Source organism: Electrophorus electricus, chromosome 14 (assembly GCF_013358815.1).
Source record: "Electrophorus electricus isolate fEleEle1 chromosome 14, fEleEle1.pri, whole genome shotgun sequence".
In the NCBI taxonomy this organism is placed as follows: domain Eukaryota; kingdom Metazoa; phylum Chordata; class Actinopteri; order Gymnotiformes; family Gymnotidae; genus Electrophorus; species Electrophorus electricus.
Window position 1 is genome coordinate 19723909 of NC_049548.1, and position 23225 is coordinate 19747133.

At 44.2% G+C, this 23225-nt stretch overlaps 1 protein-coding gene across 3 annotated transcripts in view; it reads right to left on the reverse strand.

Moving 5' to 3' along the window:
* Window positions 1-1441: 1441 nt before the first annotated feature.
* Window positions 1442-23225, reverse strand: part of drosha (drosha ribonuclease III) — a 79695-nt gene continuing 57911 nt past the window's right edge. For 2 of the 3 annotated variants that reach the window (XM_035533866.1, XM_027027883.2), the window contains 5 exons: window positions 21734-21816; window positions 20076-20179; window positions 12089-12181; window positions 10630-10676; window positions 1442-1988 (listed from right to left, as the gene is read on the reverse strand). In XM_035533866.1, the coding sequence (XP_035389759.1) occupies window positions 1855-1988; window positions 10630-10676; window positions 12089-12181; window positions 20076-20179; window positions 21734-21816 (461 nt within the window). In that variant the 3' untranslated portion in view covers window positions 1442-1854. Of the gene's footprint in view, window positions 1989-10629; window positions 10677-10997; window positions 11189-12088; window positions 12182-20075; window positions 20180-21733; window positions 21817-23225 lie in introns of those variants that run through there. The other variant, XM_035533867.1, reaches the window with a different exon arrangement.

A 23225-nucleotide genomic window follows, 5' to 3' on the forward strand; every position in this document is an offset into this window, starting at 1 on the left:
TTATGCATATTCCTGCAAATTTTGAATATGACAAGACAAACAGTATTTAAACACAACTCCTTTGTATAAACAATATTTGAACATCACTATTAAAAATGGCATGTGAATACGCACGCTTCATAAACAGAGCATCTGTGTCCTTGAGAGCTTCCTATGGGCCTTTGGGTCACAGTAATGCTTAACAACACAGTCTGGAACCAGTGCAGGGGCATGTTTACAGCGCACTGGAGAACCAGTGCAGGGGAATGTTTACAGCGCACTGGAGAACCAGCGCAGGGGCATGTTTACAGCACACTGGAGAACCAGTGCAGAGGCATGTTTACAGCACACTGGAGAACCAGCGCAGGGGCATGTTTACAGCACACTGGAGAACCAGCGCAGAGGCATGTTTACAGCGCACTGGAGAACCAGCGCAGGGGCATGTTTACAGCACACTGGAGAACCAGTGCAGAGGCATGTTTACAGCGCACTGGAGAACCAGTGCAGAGGCATGTTTACAGCGCACTGGAGAACCAGCGCAGGGGCATGTTTACAGCACACTGGAGAACCAGTGCAGAGGCATGTTTACAGCACACTGGAGAACCAGTGCAGAGGCATGTTTACAGCACACTGGAGAACCAGTGCAGAGGCATGTTTACAGCACACTGGAGAACCAGTGCAGAGGCAAGGGAACTATTACCATCCAAGAATAAACCCCAGTGCCAGAACAAACTTCCACTTTTTGATCCTAATGAGAAGAATGAAAATGGGTTATTTTTAAAGAACCACTTTTCTCCCTTTGCTCCCAGAAAGTGCTTTTTGGCACTGACTGGGAGAACAGGAGGTCTGACTGGATATAATTTGTACAATGCAACACTTCTGTTCCCAAATACGCAAACAACTACACAAAGCACTGAATATCCTCCATCACAGAATCTCTCACCAACGTGCATCTGAGATTTCAGTCATGATGCACTACCTACAGATCAACTTTACGTAGGGGTTTGGTAAACTGTCGGGGGAGACCTCATCCTGTTGGGGCTGTGCATCTTGTAGACTGAATAAGACAACAGGAGATTTACAGGACGTCTGTGAACCCAGTGTTTTTGTAGGCTTGTTCTACCATCGCATTACACAGAAAGAGGCTTGAAGAGATTTTTTGGAGAAAAAAAATGCACCTGCCATCTATCACTGCAGCCTGCTGCCTCCTGTCTCTCACTGCAGTTTGCTGCCTCCTGCCCATCACTGCATTCTGTTGCCCCCTTCCATCACTGCAGTTTGCTGCCTCCTGCCCATCACTGCAGTCTGCTACCTCCTGTCTATCACTGCAGTCTACCATCATCTGTCCATCAATGCAGCTTCTTGTTGCTTAATTTCAGCAAACAGCATATAATTTATTTCTAAACATAACAAACATATAATTCATTTCTAAGTATAAACTTAACAGCAAGGCAATTCCACAGATAGTTGATTATTTTTTATTAGTAGACATAATCCACTCAATATTGTTACTAAATATAAAATAACATTCAAATACGGCACCAAAAAGGTTCCCAAATAAAAATAAACACAAACTAAAAACCTCTGCCACAAGCAGTTAAAAGTACCGTCTCTCCTTTACCGGCAGAGCCACCATGTAAAGGGAAGTTCACAGCGCTACACAATGGAACGTCTGCAGGATAAGTCGCAATGTCCAGTGAAATAGGATGGGTCCTAACTCAGGTGTGGTCTTTCTAGGCATCATAGTAATGGGACAGGTCCTAACTCAGGTGTGGTCTTCAGCATGTCAAATTCATAATGAGCACCAGTGCATTTCCTCTTCTGACTTCAGCCTTCTGATTGGAGGCCCCTCCTGAAGATGCTCCTCTTCCATGCTCACTTGCGGCTGTCATCGCCATCATCGTCACTCTCTCGCTCCTGCCGCTCACGTTCTCTTCTCATCTCCTTCAGCTCCTGCCTGTACTTCCGCTCAATGAAGCGCTTCTGATGCGCCATCTGTGGGAAGTTGTCTGCAAGAGGAGAAGAAAAGGGCAGATACAACCTTCAGTCAAGATATTTCAGACGCCTGAAAACTTCATCAGGATTGTGAAGACATTAGTAAGGCAGCTCTGACAAATTGTGGAAATCGGTTTCGATCCTGCAATTATTTTGACTGATACAAGATCATAGAGAAGGATTAATTACAGTGTTCACAGAGCCCCATAATTTTAACTATCACTGCAAAACAGGCGTCACACTATGTATGTGGTTATAGTGCTGGGACTGAACAAACCCAATTAAAACACACATCACAGAAGTGCGGAAGCAATTGTCTGGATCTGTATTGCAGGTGTGAATGGAGGAAGACCAAGATGTGTGATGACCAAGATGCTTCAAATGTTTAGTTGTGTACATTTCACCACACACAAGATCAGGCCACATTGAACCCTTTTTCAGTTTTTAGATTTCGGCTTACGCTGACCACAGCAGGTCAGGCTCAGTGGTCAGCAGTCGGTGGTCAGTGTTGAGCATTCAGCTTTCAGTGTTCAGTGCTAAGCAGACTGTGTCCAGTGGTCAGTATCAGTGGTCCGTGTTCAGCAGTCAGACTAAGCAGGCAAGCTTCACATGGCGATGCTGTGCAAATGTCTAGAGTTCTCTAGAGGGATTAAGCTAACAGTAGTGCCAAGGCATATATTACAGACACATTAATGGCCACAGGTTGAAGAAAACAACTAAAGTCCCATTCAAATTTAATTTGTATTCATGCTAAATTTATTACACAAGTATAACACTTTGACCATGACCTAAAAAAGTGATAGTATTCAGTATGTATTAAGAGGTGTATGTGTATGTGCTGAAAGAAGTATCTGTGTGTGCGTGTGTGAGAAGCCTTCATCCTATGTGCCAAAATTCCATGTAGCAAGGTACAGCTTTAATACAAGGGTACCATTTACTATTTCGCCATAAACAGTTTCCAGGTAATCAGTTTTACAACCCTACCCCCACATAAACAATACATTTCAAGAAGACATCACATAAAATTAGGCACTCCAGAGTTGTGCTATGGTGTGAAGTTCAGGGTGAAGATGTGATGGTGTGGCGAGTTCAGGGTGGAGGTTTGCTGGTATGGGAGTTTAGGGTGGAAGTGAGATAATGTGGGGAGTTCAGGATGGAGGTGTGATGGTTTGGAGAGTTCAGGGTGGAGGTGTGATGGTTTGGGGAGTTCAGGGTGGATGTATGATGCTGTGGGGAGTTCATGGTGGAGGAATGATGGCATGGGAGTTTAGGAAGGAGGTGTGATGGTGTGGGTAGTTGAGGGTGGAGGTGTGATGGTGTGGGGAGTGTGCTCCTGGCACACAGCAGGGCCCACTGAGGAACATGGCTGTTCAGCAAGTCCATGGCTATGGACCCTTCCAGCATAATAATACACTGTGTCACCAGACACACATAACCACTGAATGGTGAAATCATGCTGGCTGATGGAGACACTAATGTGCTATGAGACAGCTGTACCAAATACACTGGTGACTCATTGTACAAAACTAGGACATGCAAATATATGTAAATGTAAATATATTACCTCACAAACAAATGATTTTCAAATAAAGCACATTCCCTTTACTAGAAAACCAAACCAAATATGATTGTATTAAATCTTCCTTAATTTTAAATGAATTTTGGGTACTTCTAATTTATGATATTCTATGATAACGCTATCATTTTTCTGTATTTGTGGCAGTTACATATTGTATGTTTCCTCACAAGCACTACCTAAATACTAATATTTATTAGGAGCATGGTACACTGGTATATCTGGTACACTGGTCTGTGCTTCATTCACACCAATTTCTTAAAACACATTTTTAGCATGTGCTTAGAAACAGAAAAACGGAAACATCCACAAGCCCAAAACACATTAAAAGCCAGGAGTGTTAGGAATGTTAAATGACCGTAATAGTTAAGTCCACTACCTTAAAGCTTCAGGGCCAGAGCTGACTAATGTTCACATTTTTCCAGCACTGAAGAGCAGAAAATGAGCTGCTATTTGAATAAAAATTCCTTTGCGCACATTCTGCCCTTACTGAGCTCAAGACAGACTTCAGCACAGAACAGAGTGCAAGCCAAAACGCTCTGAAGCACAAGAAAGTCCAGAATTTGTGGGCCAACATCCCATTCTGTGGAGTCTCATTCAGGATGAAGTACTTGGTCCACAACAGCCCTTTGTTAAGTCTGAAATGGCTCAGAGTGAATGTGTGTGTGTGTGTGTGTGTGTGTGTGTGTCTGTAAGTGTGTGTGTGTGTGTGTGTGTGTGTGTGTGTGTGTGTGTGAGAGAGTGTGTGTGTGAGTGAGATAGAGGGAGACAGTGGTAAGAAAAAGCAAGAGTGACAGAGTGGGAAGACAAAACACAAGAGTGAGCAAAAGAGGTGCAGCAAATGTAAGCAAAAGAGAACCTAAAAGACTCAAACAAGCAGAATAAATGCAATAAATGTACAGCTGTTCAGTTGTGCTTGTTGGCAGAGGCAACGGTAAAGTTGGGCACTTTTAACATCATGCAAATTCTCAGCAGTCAGGTGGTTTGGAGAGAAAATCACCTTTTGAGCAGCACGCTTTGCATACTGATGACCCTGCAAGCTTAAGACTGCACCTTGTTTACTGACAATGCAGCACTTCTGTTCAAAGACAGAGCTTCAGACTTGGAACTGTGAGGGCGGTCTGTGTGCGAAAGCCATTGAGTCCTTCACCAACGGTGTACATGGACATCAGGAGGAACGTGTCTTGTCCAGAACGGTAGGCACACTGATGAAACTGGGCCTGGTGTCTGCTGTTGATATTGTGAGCGTCTCTCATTATAATGGCAATTCAATTGTTTCATTAGTGAGCTGCTGCCCTGAAAGTGAACGTCTCTGAAAGAAAGAGATGACACATTCGGGAGACTATTTACGCTCTTAATTTTATAGGACTCTGTGTGTTTGTGTGTGGCAGGGAGAGGGGGTCTGGGGTGGTAGTAATGACTAGACTAGTGGAGTAGAACAATTATGGCTGATGACAGAGGTACGATAAGGACCCTTAAAAAAGAACCCTCAGCAGCAGACTGTCCAAACCAGTGCTGTTAACCAACCCTGCATTATTCAACAAAGCATGCGTTATCAAACAAGACCTCTTAATTAATCAAGTTGTCATTATTAAATGTGAAAATCAGAGCCTGTCAGCTCACCTCACTCCCCAGCCATCAACACACATCTAACCAGTTCTTATTAATGTGAATCAGACTCCTGTACCCCAGAGATCAGACCCATCTTTCCCAGTGAATCAAGTGCCACTATCCCAGGGAACCAGACCCCTCTTTAGCCCTAACCCTCTACCCCAGGGAATCAGACGCTTCTCTACCCTAACCCTCTACCCCAGGGAATCAGACGCCTCTCTACCCTAACCCTCTACCCCAGGGAATCAGACGCCTCTCTACCCTAACCCTCTACCCCAGGGAATCAGACGCTTCTCTACCCTAACCCCCTACCCCAGGGAATCAGACGCCTCTCTACCCTAACCCTCTACCCCAGGGAATCAGACGCTTCTCTACCCTAACCCTCTACCCCAGGGAATCAGACCCCTCTCTACCCTAACCCAGGGTACAGACAAAAACCTTTATCCCCCCAATTTATAGGCAACATATGGGCCAAGAATGAGAGGAGGGTAGAGTTGGTAGAAAAGACAAATGAACCCTTCAGATTTAGCTGAGCAATGTAGTTGACTAAAAGCATATTGCTTCAGCCATGGGAGGGACTTGAGTAACACCATGCCTGGTTATTCCTGGGGAGGTTGTGGGTCTTTCTAGACTTGTGTAAGGTCTCTGGCACTGTAAAAAAAAAACAAATACCTTTTTTTCTAAGTTTCCATGAATGCACAAAACTGGATAAAAATCAATTTTTTTCTGGTCTGATGTCAATGTGTGAGGAATAATTCTGTTTTATCACCACCTAAAGCTTGGGACATCAGAGTTCCACAGGGTTCTATATTGGGACCTCTGTTTTTCAGTTTATACATCAATGATCTAAAATCAGTATGCACTGGTGTGGAGCTTCAGATGCATGCTGATGACAGTCCTGTATACCCATGGACATGATGCACTGCAAGTTGATGCCAAATTATCATAAGCTACAGAAAAAGTGGCTCAGGGATTCCAGTTTAACTCAATGTTGAGAAAACAGTCAACATGTAATAAACAAAAACAGGGATTATCCTGAGATTTTGGTAAATAAAGATAAAAAAAATGTGGAGGAATTTAAACATTTAGGTATTGCTCTGGATCCTACACTTAGCTTCAAGGAACACAAAAAAGATGAGCAATACAATAAAATAGAATTGTCCAGTTTTATGTATTCAGATTTATGTATTCAGAATGTTTGTGTGGTGTTTGATTATCCATAACACTGTGCACACATGCTTGAAGAGCTTTGATCAGCTTCGCTCTGAGTGTAAGAGCTGGGTTAAAAGACTGTCTACAGGGGGCACTGTAGTCTTCCTACACGAGCTACCTTTTTGCACAATCTGTTTTTTGAGTCAAAGCTATTAAACAATGGAATGCATTAACCACTGATATGAAAACTTGTGCAGATTTTAAGACTTTTTCTCCCATGAAACAAAAAATGGATTACAAAATATCATATTTGCATTAACGTAATCGGACCCTGTTATCTGGATTCTCATTAGGATTGTGTATGTTGTATAGGTGTTGGGTGATGAGAGCCTGGTATGTAATTGGACTGAACGGGGAAGATAAGATCAGGGAAGTGAGGCAGTTAAATATTTAATTGATGTTGTGGGCTTTATTATGTTTTTAGTATTAGTCATACGTTTACCTGCCCTGGGACTGCAAATGGAAATTAGTTTATTACCTAACACTGGTGCAAAGTATCTCTTCTCTCCTGAGTTGAACATGTTTGGGAAATGGTCCCCAACAAAATAAATAAACTGAAAAGACCTTATTTGGCTATTTCTGCCTCAGTGCACCGAGCTTGAAACTCACACTGTCAAAGCAGCCATGGAGAAAGAGGTGAGCATTTTGGAGGAGACATGTCACTATCTCAGTTTATAGCCAATCAAATATGTGTCTGGAGGAAATGTGGAACTATCTCAGGTTATAGCCAATCAAATGTGTGTTTGGGGAAAAGATTTAAGCACCTAATTTCTTCTTACCACAGACATCTGTCACATCTATAAACCGAAGACAAAAACTATGTCCACAAACAACCAAAAGACGAAGACATCATTGGATCCCCATTTGCTTTGTAGTAGTTTGTCCATGTGTATACCGGGGGAAGGGATTCACTCGGAACAGGTCCATTCACATTCACCTTTGTTCACATGGTATATACCAAAACCTGATATATTCCTCCATCTTCAAATGATCTCAGAGGTTTCTACAGTACCTACAGTAACTCTTTAGAGTGCAGTTGGCTGTGACTCACATCTGAAACCTGCCTAGAGGGTTAGGGTTAGCTGTCTCACGCTTCTTTCTCTCTACCAAAACATCGGTCCACAACAGAAAACTGGTCTAGAGGACCTGTCCACAACACATCGTGTATGTCTGCGTAAGAGGTTGAAAAGGTGTGTGGATGTTTGTGAATGTGTAAACAGCCCACTCTTTAAACCCCAAAGTTGTTGCATATATGTTTATGTGTGTGGGATTTGTGTGTGTGCGTACCGCAGGTCCTGCTCTATAGACAGTAATTCTGTATGGTCTCTCCCCACTGTCCTGAGCTGCCTCTGTATTTCTCCTGCTCTCTACATTTTTGCTCCAAGTAAAAGTGAGATGATGGTTAACATTAAATTTAGCCTTGACACAAACAGGCAACAGACTGTCAAAGCCAGTGGCATTAAACAAGAAACCATCAGCTTACCATGTTCCCTCTGCCAAAAGGTTGCCAGATTTACGTTTTACAACGGCAGAGTTACTAGAAAATTCTTCCCCATCATGGCCCAGATGAACCAGAATGAGGAAATGCTGGCCCCACAGGGAAATAGGAAAGTTGATACACAGCCCACCTCCCCCAAAATGATTCATTATTCTAAAGTTCACCGATGTGAACATATAATGATTCTGAAGTTCACTGGTGTGAATGTGTCATTCTGAAGTTCACTGGCGTGAAGGTATCATTCTGAAGTCCACCACCTTTTAGTACTCAAATGTTCAGCCATAACACTGCAGAATTCCGGTTACACAATGGCAGAACTCCTGTCATGAAATGGCATAATTCTGGTCAAACACTGGCAGAATTCCAGCCACACAAAGGCAGAGTTCCAGACATGCAGTGCCCTAAATTCCATTCCTTTGTTTCAAGAAGACAAAAATTAAGCAACATCTTTAAATGTTCTGAAAATAAAAGTGCTTTTACCAATATCACCAGTGGTAAAAAACAGATTCCACTGCACGCACTGAGCGCTGTCCATATGAAGGCCCGACTCTGAGATAACTCCTTGAGCACGTGGCACAGGGGCCAAACCTCATCCAGCTTTACAACGATCATCTGCTCCATGCTGCTGCAAAACAGCCAGCACACTCAGCTGCCCTGCACGATCTGATTTCACAGCAAATCAGTACATGCCACTTCCTCTACTGGAGCTCAACTGACAAGCCACAAGGGGGCTGAACGACAGGGAGAAAGAGTGAGGTAAGAAGAAAGGAGGAGAAAGAGAATGAGAGAAAGAGAAAAGAGAGAGACCCCCCAACCCCAACTTGTTCATTCAAAAAAGAGGAATTTTGAACTCTACCACTATCTACCACTGCTGTGCCAACTAGAACGTGACGGATAGATGATATTAAACGAAATGACCTTTTCTGGAGGAATCGCTAATCTAGTCACACAAAACGGCAATTTATGAAGGGGAAATGTTCATTTACCAGCAACGAGCAAGTATCAATCAAACTGACAGATGCCTGCCGGAGAGGCCTGAACTACTGGGAAAGGGGAAAAAAACAGATTAAGGAGGCAAGAGGGAGTGAGAGTGAACAAACGAGGGAAAGAGAGGTGATAACAGAGAAAGAGGGATAGAGGGATGAGACAAAATAAATGAGTGAAGGACAGGAAGAAAGAGTGGCAAGCAGGAAGGTGGAAGAAGGGCAGACAGGAAGGGGAGGAGGAAATGAATACAGAGGAGGAGGGGCAAACAAGGGGGCCTTCCCAAGGGGAAATGGGGAGGGGTGCAAACACGAAGAGGCGAGGAAAGTATGAAGAGAGAGCAGGAGAAGTAAGGGGAGGGACAAACAGGAAGAATGGTAGGACAAAGAGAAAGATCAGGGGATGGGCAAAGAGAAAGAGTGCAGAGATGTCAGTACTTTAGACATGTGTGCTATTAGCAGACGGAGTGAGACGCCGCGGAGATACGGGAGTGCATGTGTGTACTACGTCCTGAGCATGTGTGTACTACGTCCTGCTGGTCTGAGCTGGCACTTTGTTAAACAGAGAGGAAATAGAGACAGACAGCATCAATCTGGGGTGAATTGGGACCCCAACAGTGGCTCAATCAGAACGGTGAACCTTCACAAACAGTACAAACACGAGTTACAAACCTGCAGCCCCAGTGAGTCCTAGGGAACAAGACTGACTTCCTTCTCATTTAATAGCACAGCATTTTACAAATTGCGGTGATACGTGGTCATTGCAACTCACTTAGGAAGTGCAGTCTTTTTTGAAGTGTACTTAATGACTTAAAAAAACACAAGTAATCTGTTGAAACTACATGTAAATGTGCATGATGGAGAACAACTGAACTTGATGGGACACATCAACATTAAAATGCATTAGAGACCCAGCTGCATGTGGACAGGATCGCTGGGCCTTTCTTTAAAAAAAAGAAGCTTTTGTCCAAACCAGAAAACATGCTTCTAATTTTCCCTGAGTGCTTCATAATTATCCCGAACACCAGCCCAGAATCAAAGCTTTGTGAAGGGGCCTTAGTAAGATCTTCATTGTGATCTCATGGTTAGAGAGTGCTCCCACTGGAGTGCTCTTTCAGAACAAAGCTCACCTCAACAATACACCTCCCTATTAGACCAAACAATGAAACTGTTAATGCTATCCTCCATGGCCATTAGCGTAGCAGAGAGCACTTGATACCCAGTCTGTTTTCTGCATTGTGTGGTATGGGAGGAGAGTGTGTCAGGGGCTGGCCTAGTCAGGCCTGGAAACTAACGTGGGCTTCAGGACATGACTTTAAATATATGCCTTCTGCAGAAGGCACCCACAGCCCCCAATGGAAATGAAAGGAACCACAGACGTGATCTGTACGTATTTACACGAGAATGCAAAGACTCACATGTCAGACACACAGATGCAGGTTCATGTGCTTGTGCGCGCACACACACACAGAAAAGGCACTGCACTTGGGCATTCATGCATGTGTGTGCACACATATGTGCACTCACTCTCACACACTCACACACACACAAATGGAGCTATCTGTTAACCTGTTAGGATCAAAAACATTTTCTTTTTTACCAACACTTCCTTTTCTATTGTTTGGGTTGCAATGTTTGGGTTGTGCCCTTTAATATTTAAAGAGTCGTAGGCATCACCGACATTTCTTCAGTAATGTTCAATGAGGGTATAGTCATACGTGTCACCGACATTTCTTCAGTAATGGTTAATGAGGGAAATCATATGCATCACTTACATTTCTCCAGTGCGTCCATGGCAGCACCCATCTCCGCCTGCTGGATGCTGTTTCAAGGTGAAAAAAACAGAACATGACATACAGAACGAGAGAGAGAGAGAGAGAGAGAGAGAGAGAGAGAGAGAGAGAGAGAGAGAGAGAGAGAGAGAGAGAGAGAGAGCGCTTTAACTCATCACCTCCAAGTCTGGGTTGAAAGTCAGCTACAGGGCATAGGAGTGGAAAGAGAGATTTAAAAAAGTGTTTACTAAAACTGTGTGTGTGTGTGTGAGTGTGTGTGTCTGTGTCTCTATGTATGATGGTACAGAGCACCGGGATTGAGCTCCAGGTCTGGTAAGGTAAACTCCAGGTCTGGTAAGGTAAGCTCCAGGTCTGGTAAGGTAAACTCCAGGTCTGGTAAGGTAAGCTCCAGGTCTGGTAAGGTAAGCTCCAGGTCTGGTAAGGTAAGCTCCAGGTCCAGGTTCTAAAGTCTTGTTAGAACAACATTCTCCTCTGTAGCCTCCTGTGCTCACCCACGGGGGGTGGGTGGTGGGGGGATCTTAGGGTTGGGTAAAACAAACAGCTGAGGATGGGTAAAAGACAAAAAGAAAGAAAGAAGGTTCAGAGAGAGTCCAAACCAGCTTAAAGCCAGAGAGAGGACTCATACAAGCCTAGAGGGAGCAGGTTCAAATGTAATAGGCTGGAGTGGATGTGATAAGGGAAGACAATAGGGGAGGAGTGTACCATGTGGGTAGGGGCTAAGGCATTAGGGGAGGAGTGTACCATGTGGGTAGGGGCTAAGGCATTAGGTGAGGAGTGTACCATGTGGGTAGGGGCTAAGGCATTAGGGGAGGAGTGTACCATGTGGGTAGGGGCTAAGGCATTAGGGGAGGAGTGTACCATGTGGGTAGGGGCTAAGGCATTAGGGGAGGAGTGTACCATGTGGGTAGGGGCTAAGGCATTAGGGGAGGAGTGTACCATGTGGGTAGGGGCTAAGGCATTAGGGGAGGAGTGTACCATGTGGGTAGGGGCTAAGGCATTAGGGGAGGAGTGTACCATGTGGGTAGGGGCTAAGGCATTAGGGGAGGAGTGTACCATGTGGGTAGGGGCTAAGGCATTAGGTGAGGAGTGTACCATGTGGGTAGGGGCTAAGACATTAGGTGAGGAGTGTACCATGTGGGTAGGGGCTAAGGCATTAGGTGAGGAGTGTACCATGTGGGTAGGGGCTAAGGCATTAGGGGAGGAGTGTACCATGTGGGTAAGGGCTAAGGCATTAGGGGAGGAGTGTACCATGTGGGTAGGGGCTAAGGCATTAGGTGAGGAGTGTACCATGTGGGTAGGGGCTAAGGCATTAGGTGAGGAGTGTACCATGTGGGTAGGGACTAAGGCATTAGGGGAAGAGTGTACCATGTGGGTAGTACCAAGAAGGTTGGGGTGCGCTACATGGGGTGGGGCTAAGGCATGGGGCAGATTGTAGCCATACCTGGGGCCTTTTCCACATCCTATCCTCTCCCCTTTAAAGTACACGGCAACCGTGTAGGTCCGTGCATGGGATGGTCCCACCGTCTGCAGTGTTCTGGAATGCGACAAAAAAAACAAAAATCACATACGGAGGAGGAAACTGAACATAAAATGAAAAAGGATTCAGGGAGTAGGAGTGCAAGTGGAAGAGAGAGAGTACAGTCTAGAGAGAGTAGTCTAGAGAGGGAGTATAGTCTAGAGAGTGAGAAAGAGTGAGTACAGTCATGAGAAAGAGTAGCTTAGAGAGTACAGTCTAGAGAGAGAGTAGTCTAGAAAGGGATTTAATCAAATTAATCAGACAAAGCAAAGAAGTCTATCTGGAACACAGACACTGATACCAAAATTCAGTCTAAATAACTGACCTGTCAGGCCCTAAACAGAGAATATGAACTAACACCGTCAAATCCACAGCAGATCCTCACCATGTACCATGACTCAATGACCACAATCTGGCCACAGAAACAGGCAGATACAAACAATCCTGGCTGCCCAGAGAGAGAGAAGATTGCGAGGTCACTGTGAGAGCAATGAGAAGACTGTGTGGTCACTGTGAGAGTGGTGAAGACAGAACAGCAATTTCTCCTCCATTGTGAAAAAAAAAAAAAATCACACAGATTCTCCAAAATTTAAAAGTAAAATGTAATAGTATACTCCCCAATTTAAATTTTTCTCTCAACCTAAATAATTACAAATTATCCTCAGAAGGAAACAGCCCCTTCCTTGCAAAATATGTGGCAACGTCACCGTCTGAGACAGTGAACACCACACTACACTACTACATGCACCACATCTCTGTTTATATATTTACTGCCATTATTACTGATTTTGTTTTGTATAGCTTATAATTTGTCACTTTTTAAACTTTTATTATTATTTATATGACTATTAGAACCATTATTGTCATATTCAGCTACAAACTATTAGAGTGAGAGGAGAGAGTGAGAGTAGGGGAGAGAACAGGAGAGAGTAAAGGAGAAACTGCTGGGGACTCTGGGCCATCCAGAATGGGAAGAGGAGAAAGGGAAGACTCCATTGGACAAGACCCACAGGGTCATTCATCTCTGGCCATGCGGATGGCTGAAGTGCTTACCTGGTCTGAAACACTCACTGGACAGAAACACAATAAAACTGGATCATGGGGCTTAACTCTTGGGCTAAAAATGTTTCACAGCAAAATTGGTCACCAAGGGAAAGAGTTGAGGAAATTGACAATGCTCTCTCCCGCCAAGAGGCACAGAGGGGTCTGACCGGACTATATACACACAACGACCATGAAACCCACACAATCTTTAGGAAATGCTCAATGTCCAACACAGCGCTCATGAAACACCTAACGCTCATAATAGACGCAATGAACACGAATCATACAATGTTCAACACACATCATGAAACACACACAACAACCCTGATACTTTAAAATGCAACGATTATTTGTTATTAGCTATTCTTCACAGAAAAACCAGGCAATTTTGAGAGACGTTATGACTGCATGTGCATTGTTAACACATTAGCAAGAGGCAGGTTCCTATTAACTGCATTTTTAACAACATATTTACTTATTTCATGATGCAGATACATATTTAATATCATGTGGTCATTTGCAGTGCGTAATTAATCATTTATGGCTCTTTCTGTAGTTGCAGCAGTAGATTTTAAACATGTTCTGTCCAACCCTAACCAAAGCCTTGGGCCAAGGGTGAAGAGCTCATATGCCCTTTATAAATCTTATATGCTTCATTTGGGATTGTTTCTATTTTTAATTTATGTTTGATAGATGTATACTTAAGGTTTAATTGCTTCTATATTTCAGATTTTCTGAATGACTCTGTGACATATGACATATCTACCCCCCCTCTATCTACCCCCTCTCTATCGACCACCTTCATATCTACCCCCTCTCTATCGACCACCTTCATATCTACCCCCTCTCTATCGACCACCTTCATATCTACCCCTCTATCTACCCCCTCTCTAATCGACCACCTTCATATCTACCCCCTCTCTATCGACCACCTTCATATCTACCCCCTCTCTATCTACCCCCTCTCTATCTACGCCCCCTTCCTTCTCTCCTCCTCTTGTCTCTCTTGCTCATCTTAAGTTTGATCACACATGGACTGATGGTCAGTGTTAGAGTAGCACCCTCATCTTCCATCCACATGTTAAAAAAACAGTCAGTTTCTCCACATGCACAAATAAACACTGGGAATCTGAGGACCAACAATCCCTGTATCTGAGGACCAACTGTCTCCTGAATCTGAGGACCAACAGTCCCTGTATCCGAGGACCAACTGTCTCCTGAATCAGAGACATTTACATTTATGGAATTTAGCTGATGCTTTTATCAAAAGCGACTTATAATTCTGAGTGAACACAACTTCAGCAACTGAGGGTTAAGGGCCTTGCCCAGGGGCCCAAAAGTGGCATCAGTGGGGCTTGAACTGGCAACCCTCCTATTACAAGTCAAGTACCTTAATCACTGAGCTAACACCGCACCCGAAAGTCACCTGATCAGTCATGCTGATCACTGTGTGGTTCTACCTACTGTACCGTCTGTGCTCACAGTGCAGCTCTACGTAGTATATCATGTGTGCTGATCTCAGTGCAGCTCTACATACTGTACCATCAGTGCTCACAGTGCGAATCTACCTACCGTACCATCTGTGCTGATCTCAGTGCAGTTCTACCTACTGTACCATCTGTGCTCACAATCTACCTACCATACCATCCGTGCTGATCTGACTGCGGTTCTACCTACTGTACTGTCTGTGCTCAGAGTGCAGCTCTACCTACTATATTGTCTTTGCAGGTCACAGTGCCTTATACTACTATATCAATATATATGCATTCTTGCACTAATACACCAATATATATGCATTCTTGCACTAATACACCAATATATATGCAGTTTTACAGTGGTGCCTGAAAGTTGGTGAACACTTTAGAAGTTGCTATATTTCTGCATAAATTTGACCTTAAACTCTTAAAATTAGATAGAACCAAATCAGATTAATGAGAAAAATATTATCTGTCATTTATTTATTAAGGAAAATTATCCAGTATCACATATCTGCGAGTGGCAAAAGTATGTGAAACCTTAGGATTAGCAGTTAATTTGAAGATGAAATTTTAGTCAGCTGTTGTCAATCAGTGGAATGTCAATCAGATGCGAGTGGACACCCTGTTTTATTTAAAGAACAGAGAAAATTCTCATTTTCACATCACATTTGTGGAAGTGTATCATGGCACAAAAAAAGAAGATTTCTGAGGACCTCAGAAGAAGAGTTGTTGATGCTCAGGCTGGAAAAGGTTACATAACCATCTCTAAAGAGAGTTTGGACTCCACGAATTCAGTCAAACTGTATAAAAATGGAGGAAATTCAAGAGCATTATTACACCCCCCCAGCAGTTGTCGACCAACAAAGATCATGCCAAGATCAAGTGTGTAATAGTCTGTGAGGTCAAAAAAACCACAAGGTAACTTAAAATTAAAGGCCTTTCTCATATTGGCTAAGGTTGATGAGTCCACCATCAGAACACTGAACAACAGTGGTGTGCATGGTAGGGTGGAAGAAAAACACTGATCTCCAGAAAGAACACTGCTGCCCATCTGCAGTTTATTAAAGATCTCATGGACAAGCCAGAAGGCTACTGGAACAGCGTTTTTCGTTTAAATGAGAAGTGTTGTTTGGAGAAAGGGAAACGCTGCATTCCAGCATAAAAACCTCATCTCTTCTGTGAAACATGGTGGTGGTAGTATCATGGTTTGGGTCTGTGTTGCTGTATCTGGGCCAGGACAGCTTGCCTTCTTTGATGGAACAATGGATTCTGAATTAAAGCCGCAAATACTAAAGGAAAATGTCAGTTCATCTGATAATATAGACACGACTCTAACAATATATATGCAATGTTACACTAAAAATGATATATGAACAGTCATAAACGAATACACACAGACACATTCATCAGCTGTACAAAGTGGTTCTGAATTTGTAGGAACCAGTTTACATATGAATAAATTTAATCATAACATCGATAGCTAAGGAAGGACCTCTGTTGAAACATCCTGTTTCTCTGGAAACATGTACACACACACACACACACACACACACACACACACACATATATATATATATATATATATATATATAAAATATGTGTTTGTGTGTTTCAGACAGAGGTCCTTCCTCAGCTATCATCAATGTATGTATGTATGTATGTATGTATGTATGTATGTATGTATGTATGTATGCGTCTTACGCTTGATATATGCACTGATCAGGCACAACATTAAGATCTTTGACAAGTGAATTGAATAACATTTCCTTACAATGGCACCCATCATGGAGTGAGATATATTAGGCCACAAGTGAACAGTCAGTTCTTGAAGGTGATGTGTTAGAAGCACGAAAAACAGGCAAGGGTAAGGGTCTGAGCAAATTTGACAAGAACCAAACTGTAATGGACAGAAGACTGAGTCAGAAAAGCAGGTCTTCTGGGGTGTTCCTGGTATGCTGTGGTTCACACCTACCAAAAGTGGTCCAAGGAAGGACAAGCGATGAAATGGTGACATGGACACCCAAGGCTCCGTGATGCCTGTGATCCAATCTCACAAAACAGATACTGCAGCTTATATTGCTGAATAAGTTAATGCTAGCTATGATAGAAACGTGTACGGGGCTGCATAGAAACAGAGCAGTGTCCACGCTGACCCCTGTCCACTGCTGAAAGCACCTACAATGGGCACATGAGCATTAGCAGTGGAATAAGGTGTCACGTCTGATAAATCAAATTCTCTTTAATATCATGTAAACAGCCAGCTACAAATGCATCATTTGTGCCAAGATGCACGATGGGAAGAAGGCAAGCCGGCGGAGGCAGTGTGATGTTCTGGTTAATGTTCTGCTGGGAAACCTTGGTCCTGGCATTCATGTGGATGTTACTTTGAAAATACCACCTACCTACACATTACTGCAGACCAAGTTCACCCCTTCATGACAACAGTATTCTCTAATGGCAGTGGACCCTTTCAGTAGGATAATGCGCCCTGCCACATGGCAAAAATTGCTCGGGAATGTTTTGAGGAACGTGGAAGAGTTCAAGGTGTTGACTTGGCCTCCAAATTCCCCAGATCTCAATCTGTGGGATGTGTATGTATGTATCTCACACACACACACACACACACACACACACACACACACACACACACACACACACACACACACACAGAATATGCAGTCTTCTACAAATACATTGATATATAAGCAGTCTTACACTTATCCACTGACATAGGTCTTACATACACGCAACACCCACATTTTATATTATATACCTTAACTGATTTTCAGAAGAGAAAATATTCTACCTGCCACCAGTCCACACTACTATTATTGCTCACCTTAGCAGCACATACTCATGCCAGCTAAGACCAGAATTATACATTAACTTAACACTATGTCAGGCTAAAGCTTAAAGCTCATCATGTTACAAGGCATAATATTTCAGTCCAGCTGTTATATTTGGTGGTCCCTTACCTATTCAGTCTGGACAAAAGTACATCTTGCTTCCTTCTCTTAGCTATAGTTTGCTGGTAACATGTGACAAACATAACCTCTAATTTGATTTACCTGTTACAAACAAGACCTCTAATCTAAATGACCTGTTACAAACAAAACCTTAAAGATACAGGGTTTGTTATGAATACAACCTGTAATCTAAACTTTGAAACACGTCAGTGAATAGGTACATGAGCAAATTATTACAAATTTAGATTCTCATTATAAAGTTGTGGAAACTGCTCTAGGTGTGCTACCTTACAAAGTGTCTCCTAAGTGTTTGGTGTTACCATGAACTGGAACAATACTCCAACGTTCCATTAATAATTAGGTCTGATATAATCATCATGCAACTCTGTGAAGCGTTCACACAGCTCTGACCCAATCATCATGCAGCTCTGTGAAGCGTTCACACAGCTCTGACCCAATCATCATGCAGCTCTGTGAAGTGTTCACACAGCTCTGACCCAATCATCATGCAGCTCTGTGAAGCGTTCATACAGCTCTGACCCAATCATCATGCAGCTCTGTGAAGCGTTCACACAGCTCTGACCCAATCATCATGCAGCTCTGTGAAGCGTTCACACAGCTCTGACCCAATCATCATGCAGCTCTGTGAAGTGTTCACACAGCTCTGACCCAATCATCATGCAGCTCTGTGAAGCGTTCACACAGCTCTGACCCAATCATCATGCAGCTCTGTGAAGCGTTCACACAGCTCTGACCCAATCATCATGCAGCTCTGTGAAGTGTTCACACAGCTCTGACCGAATCATCATGCAGCTCTGTGAAGCATTCACACAGTTCTGATCCAATCATCACACAGCTCTGTAGAGCATTCACACACTTCTGACCCAATTATCATGCAGCTTTGTGAACCGTTCCAGAAGGGAAAGCACACGTGAATGTGTCCCTGTGTCTCCATGTTGCGTCCCCGTGCTCCGTGTGATTTCCCCTCACACAGTACAAATATGTGAATCCAGCATTTTATGAAGTCTTTTGACATTAGAGAAAATCAGGTTGAGTCTGGCAGAAACATAGAATGGGGTTAGAAGATCAAGTATAAAACAATCTGTTCACTGTACACTGTAATAGCATGTTCCCAGGTGCTAAAAGGATTGCTCAGAAAGAGTGCTTAAACAAATGAGAGCGAGTTGGTAAATGATGGCACAAGAACATTCTGTAACCACTGTGGCCAAGAACACCACCACACAGTTTGGACATCGCACTGGGTGAGCTCAAGCCATAAGCCACAACATGAGGATGAGTCTGACACTGATTTTATAATGCACGTCATCCAACTGCACCCCATCATTTGCCAAGGAAACACATATGTTTCATCAGAAGACATGGATAGTCTGTAAAAATGATATTTGGTTTCCTAATACATCATTACTCAAGAATACTGCACTGTGCAACCACATTATTCTCTGTGGAACCCTAAGCCCCATCATTCTCCTCTATCAGAGTCAGTGTGAACCATACTGTGGGGCAGTATTACAGTGTAGCGCAGTAATACAGTGTTGGGCAGTAATACAGGGTGGGGGAACATTACAATGTGGGGCAGTATTACGTTGTAGGGCAGCATTATGGTGTGGGGCACTATCATGGTGTGGGGCAGTATTACAGTGTGGGGCAGTAATACAGTGTACCCTGTTTCACATGTAGTTTCTGTTGTTTCACTTATAATTTCTAATGTAGTACACACACACACACACACACACACACACACACACACACACACACACACACACACACACACACAGAGTTCCTCTCATTTTATTTGTCACACACACAGAATCTCTCAAATGCATATAGACACATGGTCTCTTTTTCTATATCTCTCACACACACAAAGTCAGACAGACACAGACAAGACTAACCCACTCCTCCATTCCTCACTCATTCATTCCTTCACACACTCCCTCACTCACTCCTTCACTGCCTGACTCAATCGCTCTTCGCATTCTCTTGCACACATGTTCTCTCTGTCTCACCTTCGCTGTCCCCCTTCCTCACTCTTTAACTCTCTGCACCATATACAAGCACAATCCATCCACTATCCAGTGTACAGATAAATGAGCAACTTTATAAGGGAGCAGGTGAGTGAACGAGGGGAAGTGAGCAAGGGGGCAGAGGAGTGGCGAAGCAGGAGAGGGAACGAGGGGAAGTGAGCAAGGGGGCAGAGGAGTGGCGAAGCAGGAGAGGGAACGAGGGGAAGTGAGCAAGGGGGCAGAGGAGTGGCGAAGCAGGAGAGGGAACGAGGGGAAGTGAGCAAGGGGGCAGAGGAGTGGCGAAGCAGGAGAGGGAACGAGGGGAAGTGAGCAAGGGGGCAGAGGAGTGGCGAAGCAGGAGAGGGAACGAGGGGAAGTGAGCGAATGTAGAAGCTGGTACTTGTAGAGCGGGATGTCGGGTTCTTTTCCTTCCGTGCGCAGGGTGAGGCAGCACTGCTGGAGCTGGGACTTGGGGTCGTTCCAGTCCTGGTTCAGAATAAACTCCTGCAAAGCCAACATAAACGGCCAGAAGTCATTTTCTTTCTTGTGCTTTCTTAGACACACACACACACACACACACACACACACACACACACAGTAATGCACACACACCCACTAATACATACAGACAAACAGAACAAATCATAGACTACTTAAGACAAAAGTGGACAGTGGCGACAGAAATAAGTGTCCCAGGTGTACAGCACTGATACATTCTCATTGCTCTCAAAGGGCACATCTAAAAGCACTTCCATTAACAAAAATGCACTTGGCACAGGGAGAAAATGGAGACTTTGAACCTAGAATAGTCTGTTGCAATTCATTTGTAGTAGCTCTATGTCCCCCCTCCACCCAGCCTGTGACCACTTTCTCCTGCCCCCGGGTTTTGTCTCTAGCTGTAGTGTAGCCATTACTCTCTCTTTCTTTACCAGCTGTTTCTTTGTCCCTTCTGAACACAAGTTGAGCTGTCGCACTTTCTTTCTGTCTTGCTCTCACTCCTTCTGTCTCTTGCTCGCGTACACCCTCTCTGTACCTGATTCTTCCTACTTTCTCCTAATTTGTGACCTTCTTAGCTCCCCGGAGGGTCCCAGTAAGACTCTCCTCCTCTGCCCTCTGGCCCCGCTGTTGAAGAGGGGAGGTGGTGGTTGAGTGGAAATTGGAGTTCTTCACTCATGCTTCCCCCATATGGAAATCAGGGCTACGGTCCCTTCTGACCCCATCCCACAACACACACACACACACACACACACACACACACACACACACACACACACACACACACACACACAGGTCCTTCTCTCTGGAGATGTGTGGCCCAACAGCAATTAGCACGGCATATCACACTGCTGCCAAAGATTGCACAGTGTGTGTGTGTGTGTGTGTGTGTGTGTGTGTGTGTGTGCACGCTCATATGTGCGTACGGGAGACAGCTTGAGAGAACAAGTGTGACTCCAGGCCACGTTAAGAGGAGAGGGAGAGAATTCTCTCCCACGGTCCCAGCTTCCTTTATTAAAACACTGTGCTTACTTTAGTGACAGCCTGCTAGCCTTGTTGCCTTAAAAGAGCGGCGTTTCTGTTGGCTAGCGCCTCGACGGCAGTGCGGGGAGAGTTCTCTAATGAGCAGAGAGTGACACTTAAGCAGTGCAGAAGCAGAAATGAGCCACTCTGCTTGGCATTGATCACACCGGTCTGCTGCTGGAACCAACTGCTGTGTCCTTGATTGATTGCCAGGAGAATAAATAGTTCCCTGAATAGCTCTGCTCAGCGCAAGGACGGAAGCGAGGGCTCTTCAACAGACAGCTCTAAATTAAGAGCACAGATTAGAATGCGTTATTTTAAACTGGCTCACAAGCATGACGGATCTGTTAAAGAGAGCAATGCTAGCAATTAGCCATTAGCCTCAAGGGTTAAATCACTGAGCTCTAACACGGCAGAACCTCCCTCTTTCTCTCTCTCTCTCTCTCTCTCTCTCTCATTCTCACTTTTTTCACCCCCCCTTGTGCTCTCTCTCTCCTTCCCTTCCCATCATGTTCTCTCTCTCTGCAGGACTGGGCATACCTTCAGCCGTGGGAAGAAGCAGACGTTCATGAAGGCGTGGACGTACTCCAGGTCTTTGTCTATGTAAAGGGCAGCGATGAAAGCTGAAGAAGAACATCAGAGAGGGAGTTCAGAAGCTACGCCCAGCATCCACCTGCCACGCTACACATCTCCATCATTAGGTGCATGTAGGACGTGCATCCTGTCAGGGCAGGACATTTACAAGTGGCTCGTGTGGGAAAACTCTAGGCGCACATACAGTGCAGCTGGAACAGCTGACATATTTCAGACTATGAATTGAATAATATTGAAACAAAGCATGAAAATAAAAACATTTCAATAACAATATTTAAATTGTAGCTTTTCTAACAGCAGAAAGAATTTGAAATTTTTTTTAATTGTTTTTTTCTACAGTCTTGTGTATCTTGCTAAAATATAAGAATGATTTTAAAGAGTATATAGCAGTCTTAGCTTTATTCCTTGTGATTCTTATTATTCTGGCGTGTGTGTGTGTGTGTGTGTGTGTGTGTGTGTGTGTGTGTGTAGGTGTGTATGGGGTGTTGTGTGTATGGGGTGTGAGTGAATGTATGGGGTATGGGTTTGGGTGTGTGTGTGGTAGTGCAGCCTCAGAACAGCAGCTCCTTGTTTCTTTGGCTACAAGTCTCTCTCTCTCTCTCTCTCTCTCTCTCTCTCTCTCTCTCTCTCTCTCTCTCTCCCTGCATCTCTCCACATCTCTCTCTTCCATGTCTTTCTCTCTCTTTCTCCCTATAGTCATCTCTCTCTCCGCCACTCTCTGACTCCCTATAGTCATCTCTCTCTCTCTGAGGCTCTCTGACTCCCTAAATTCATCTCTCTCTCTCTGACTCTCTCTGACTCCCTACAGCCATCTCTCTCTCTGACTCCCTAAAGTCATCTCTCTGCCTCTCTCTGACTCCCTAAAGTCATCTCTCTCTGCCTCTCTCTGACTCCCTAAAGTCATCTCTCTCTGCCTCTCTCTGACTCCCTAGAGTCATCTCTCTCTCTGCCTCTCTCTGACTCCCTAAAGTAATCTCTCTCTGCCTCTCTCTGACTCCCTAAAGTCATCTATCTGCCTCTCTCTGACTCCCTAAAGTCATCTATCTCTCTGCCTCTCTCTGACTCCCTAAAGTAATCTCTTTCTGCCTCTCTCTGACTCCCTAAAGTCATCTCTCTGACTCCCTAAAGTAATCTCTCTCTGCCTCTCTCTGACTCCCTAAAGTCATCTCTCTCTGCCTCTCTCTGACTCCCTAAAGTCATCTCTCTCTGCCTCTCTCTGACTCCCTAAAGTCATCTCTCTCTGCCTCTCTCTGACTCCCTAAAGTCATCTCTCTCTGCCTCTCTCTGACTCCCTAAAGTCATCTCTCTCTCTGCCTCTCTCTGACTCCCTAAAGTCATCTCTCTCTGCCTCTCTCTGACTCCCTAAAGTCATCTCTCTCCGCCACTCTCTGACTCCCTAAACTCATCTCTCTCTCTGCCACTCTCTGACTCCCTATAG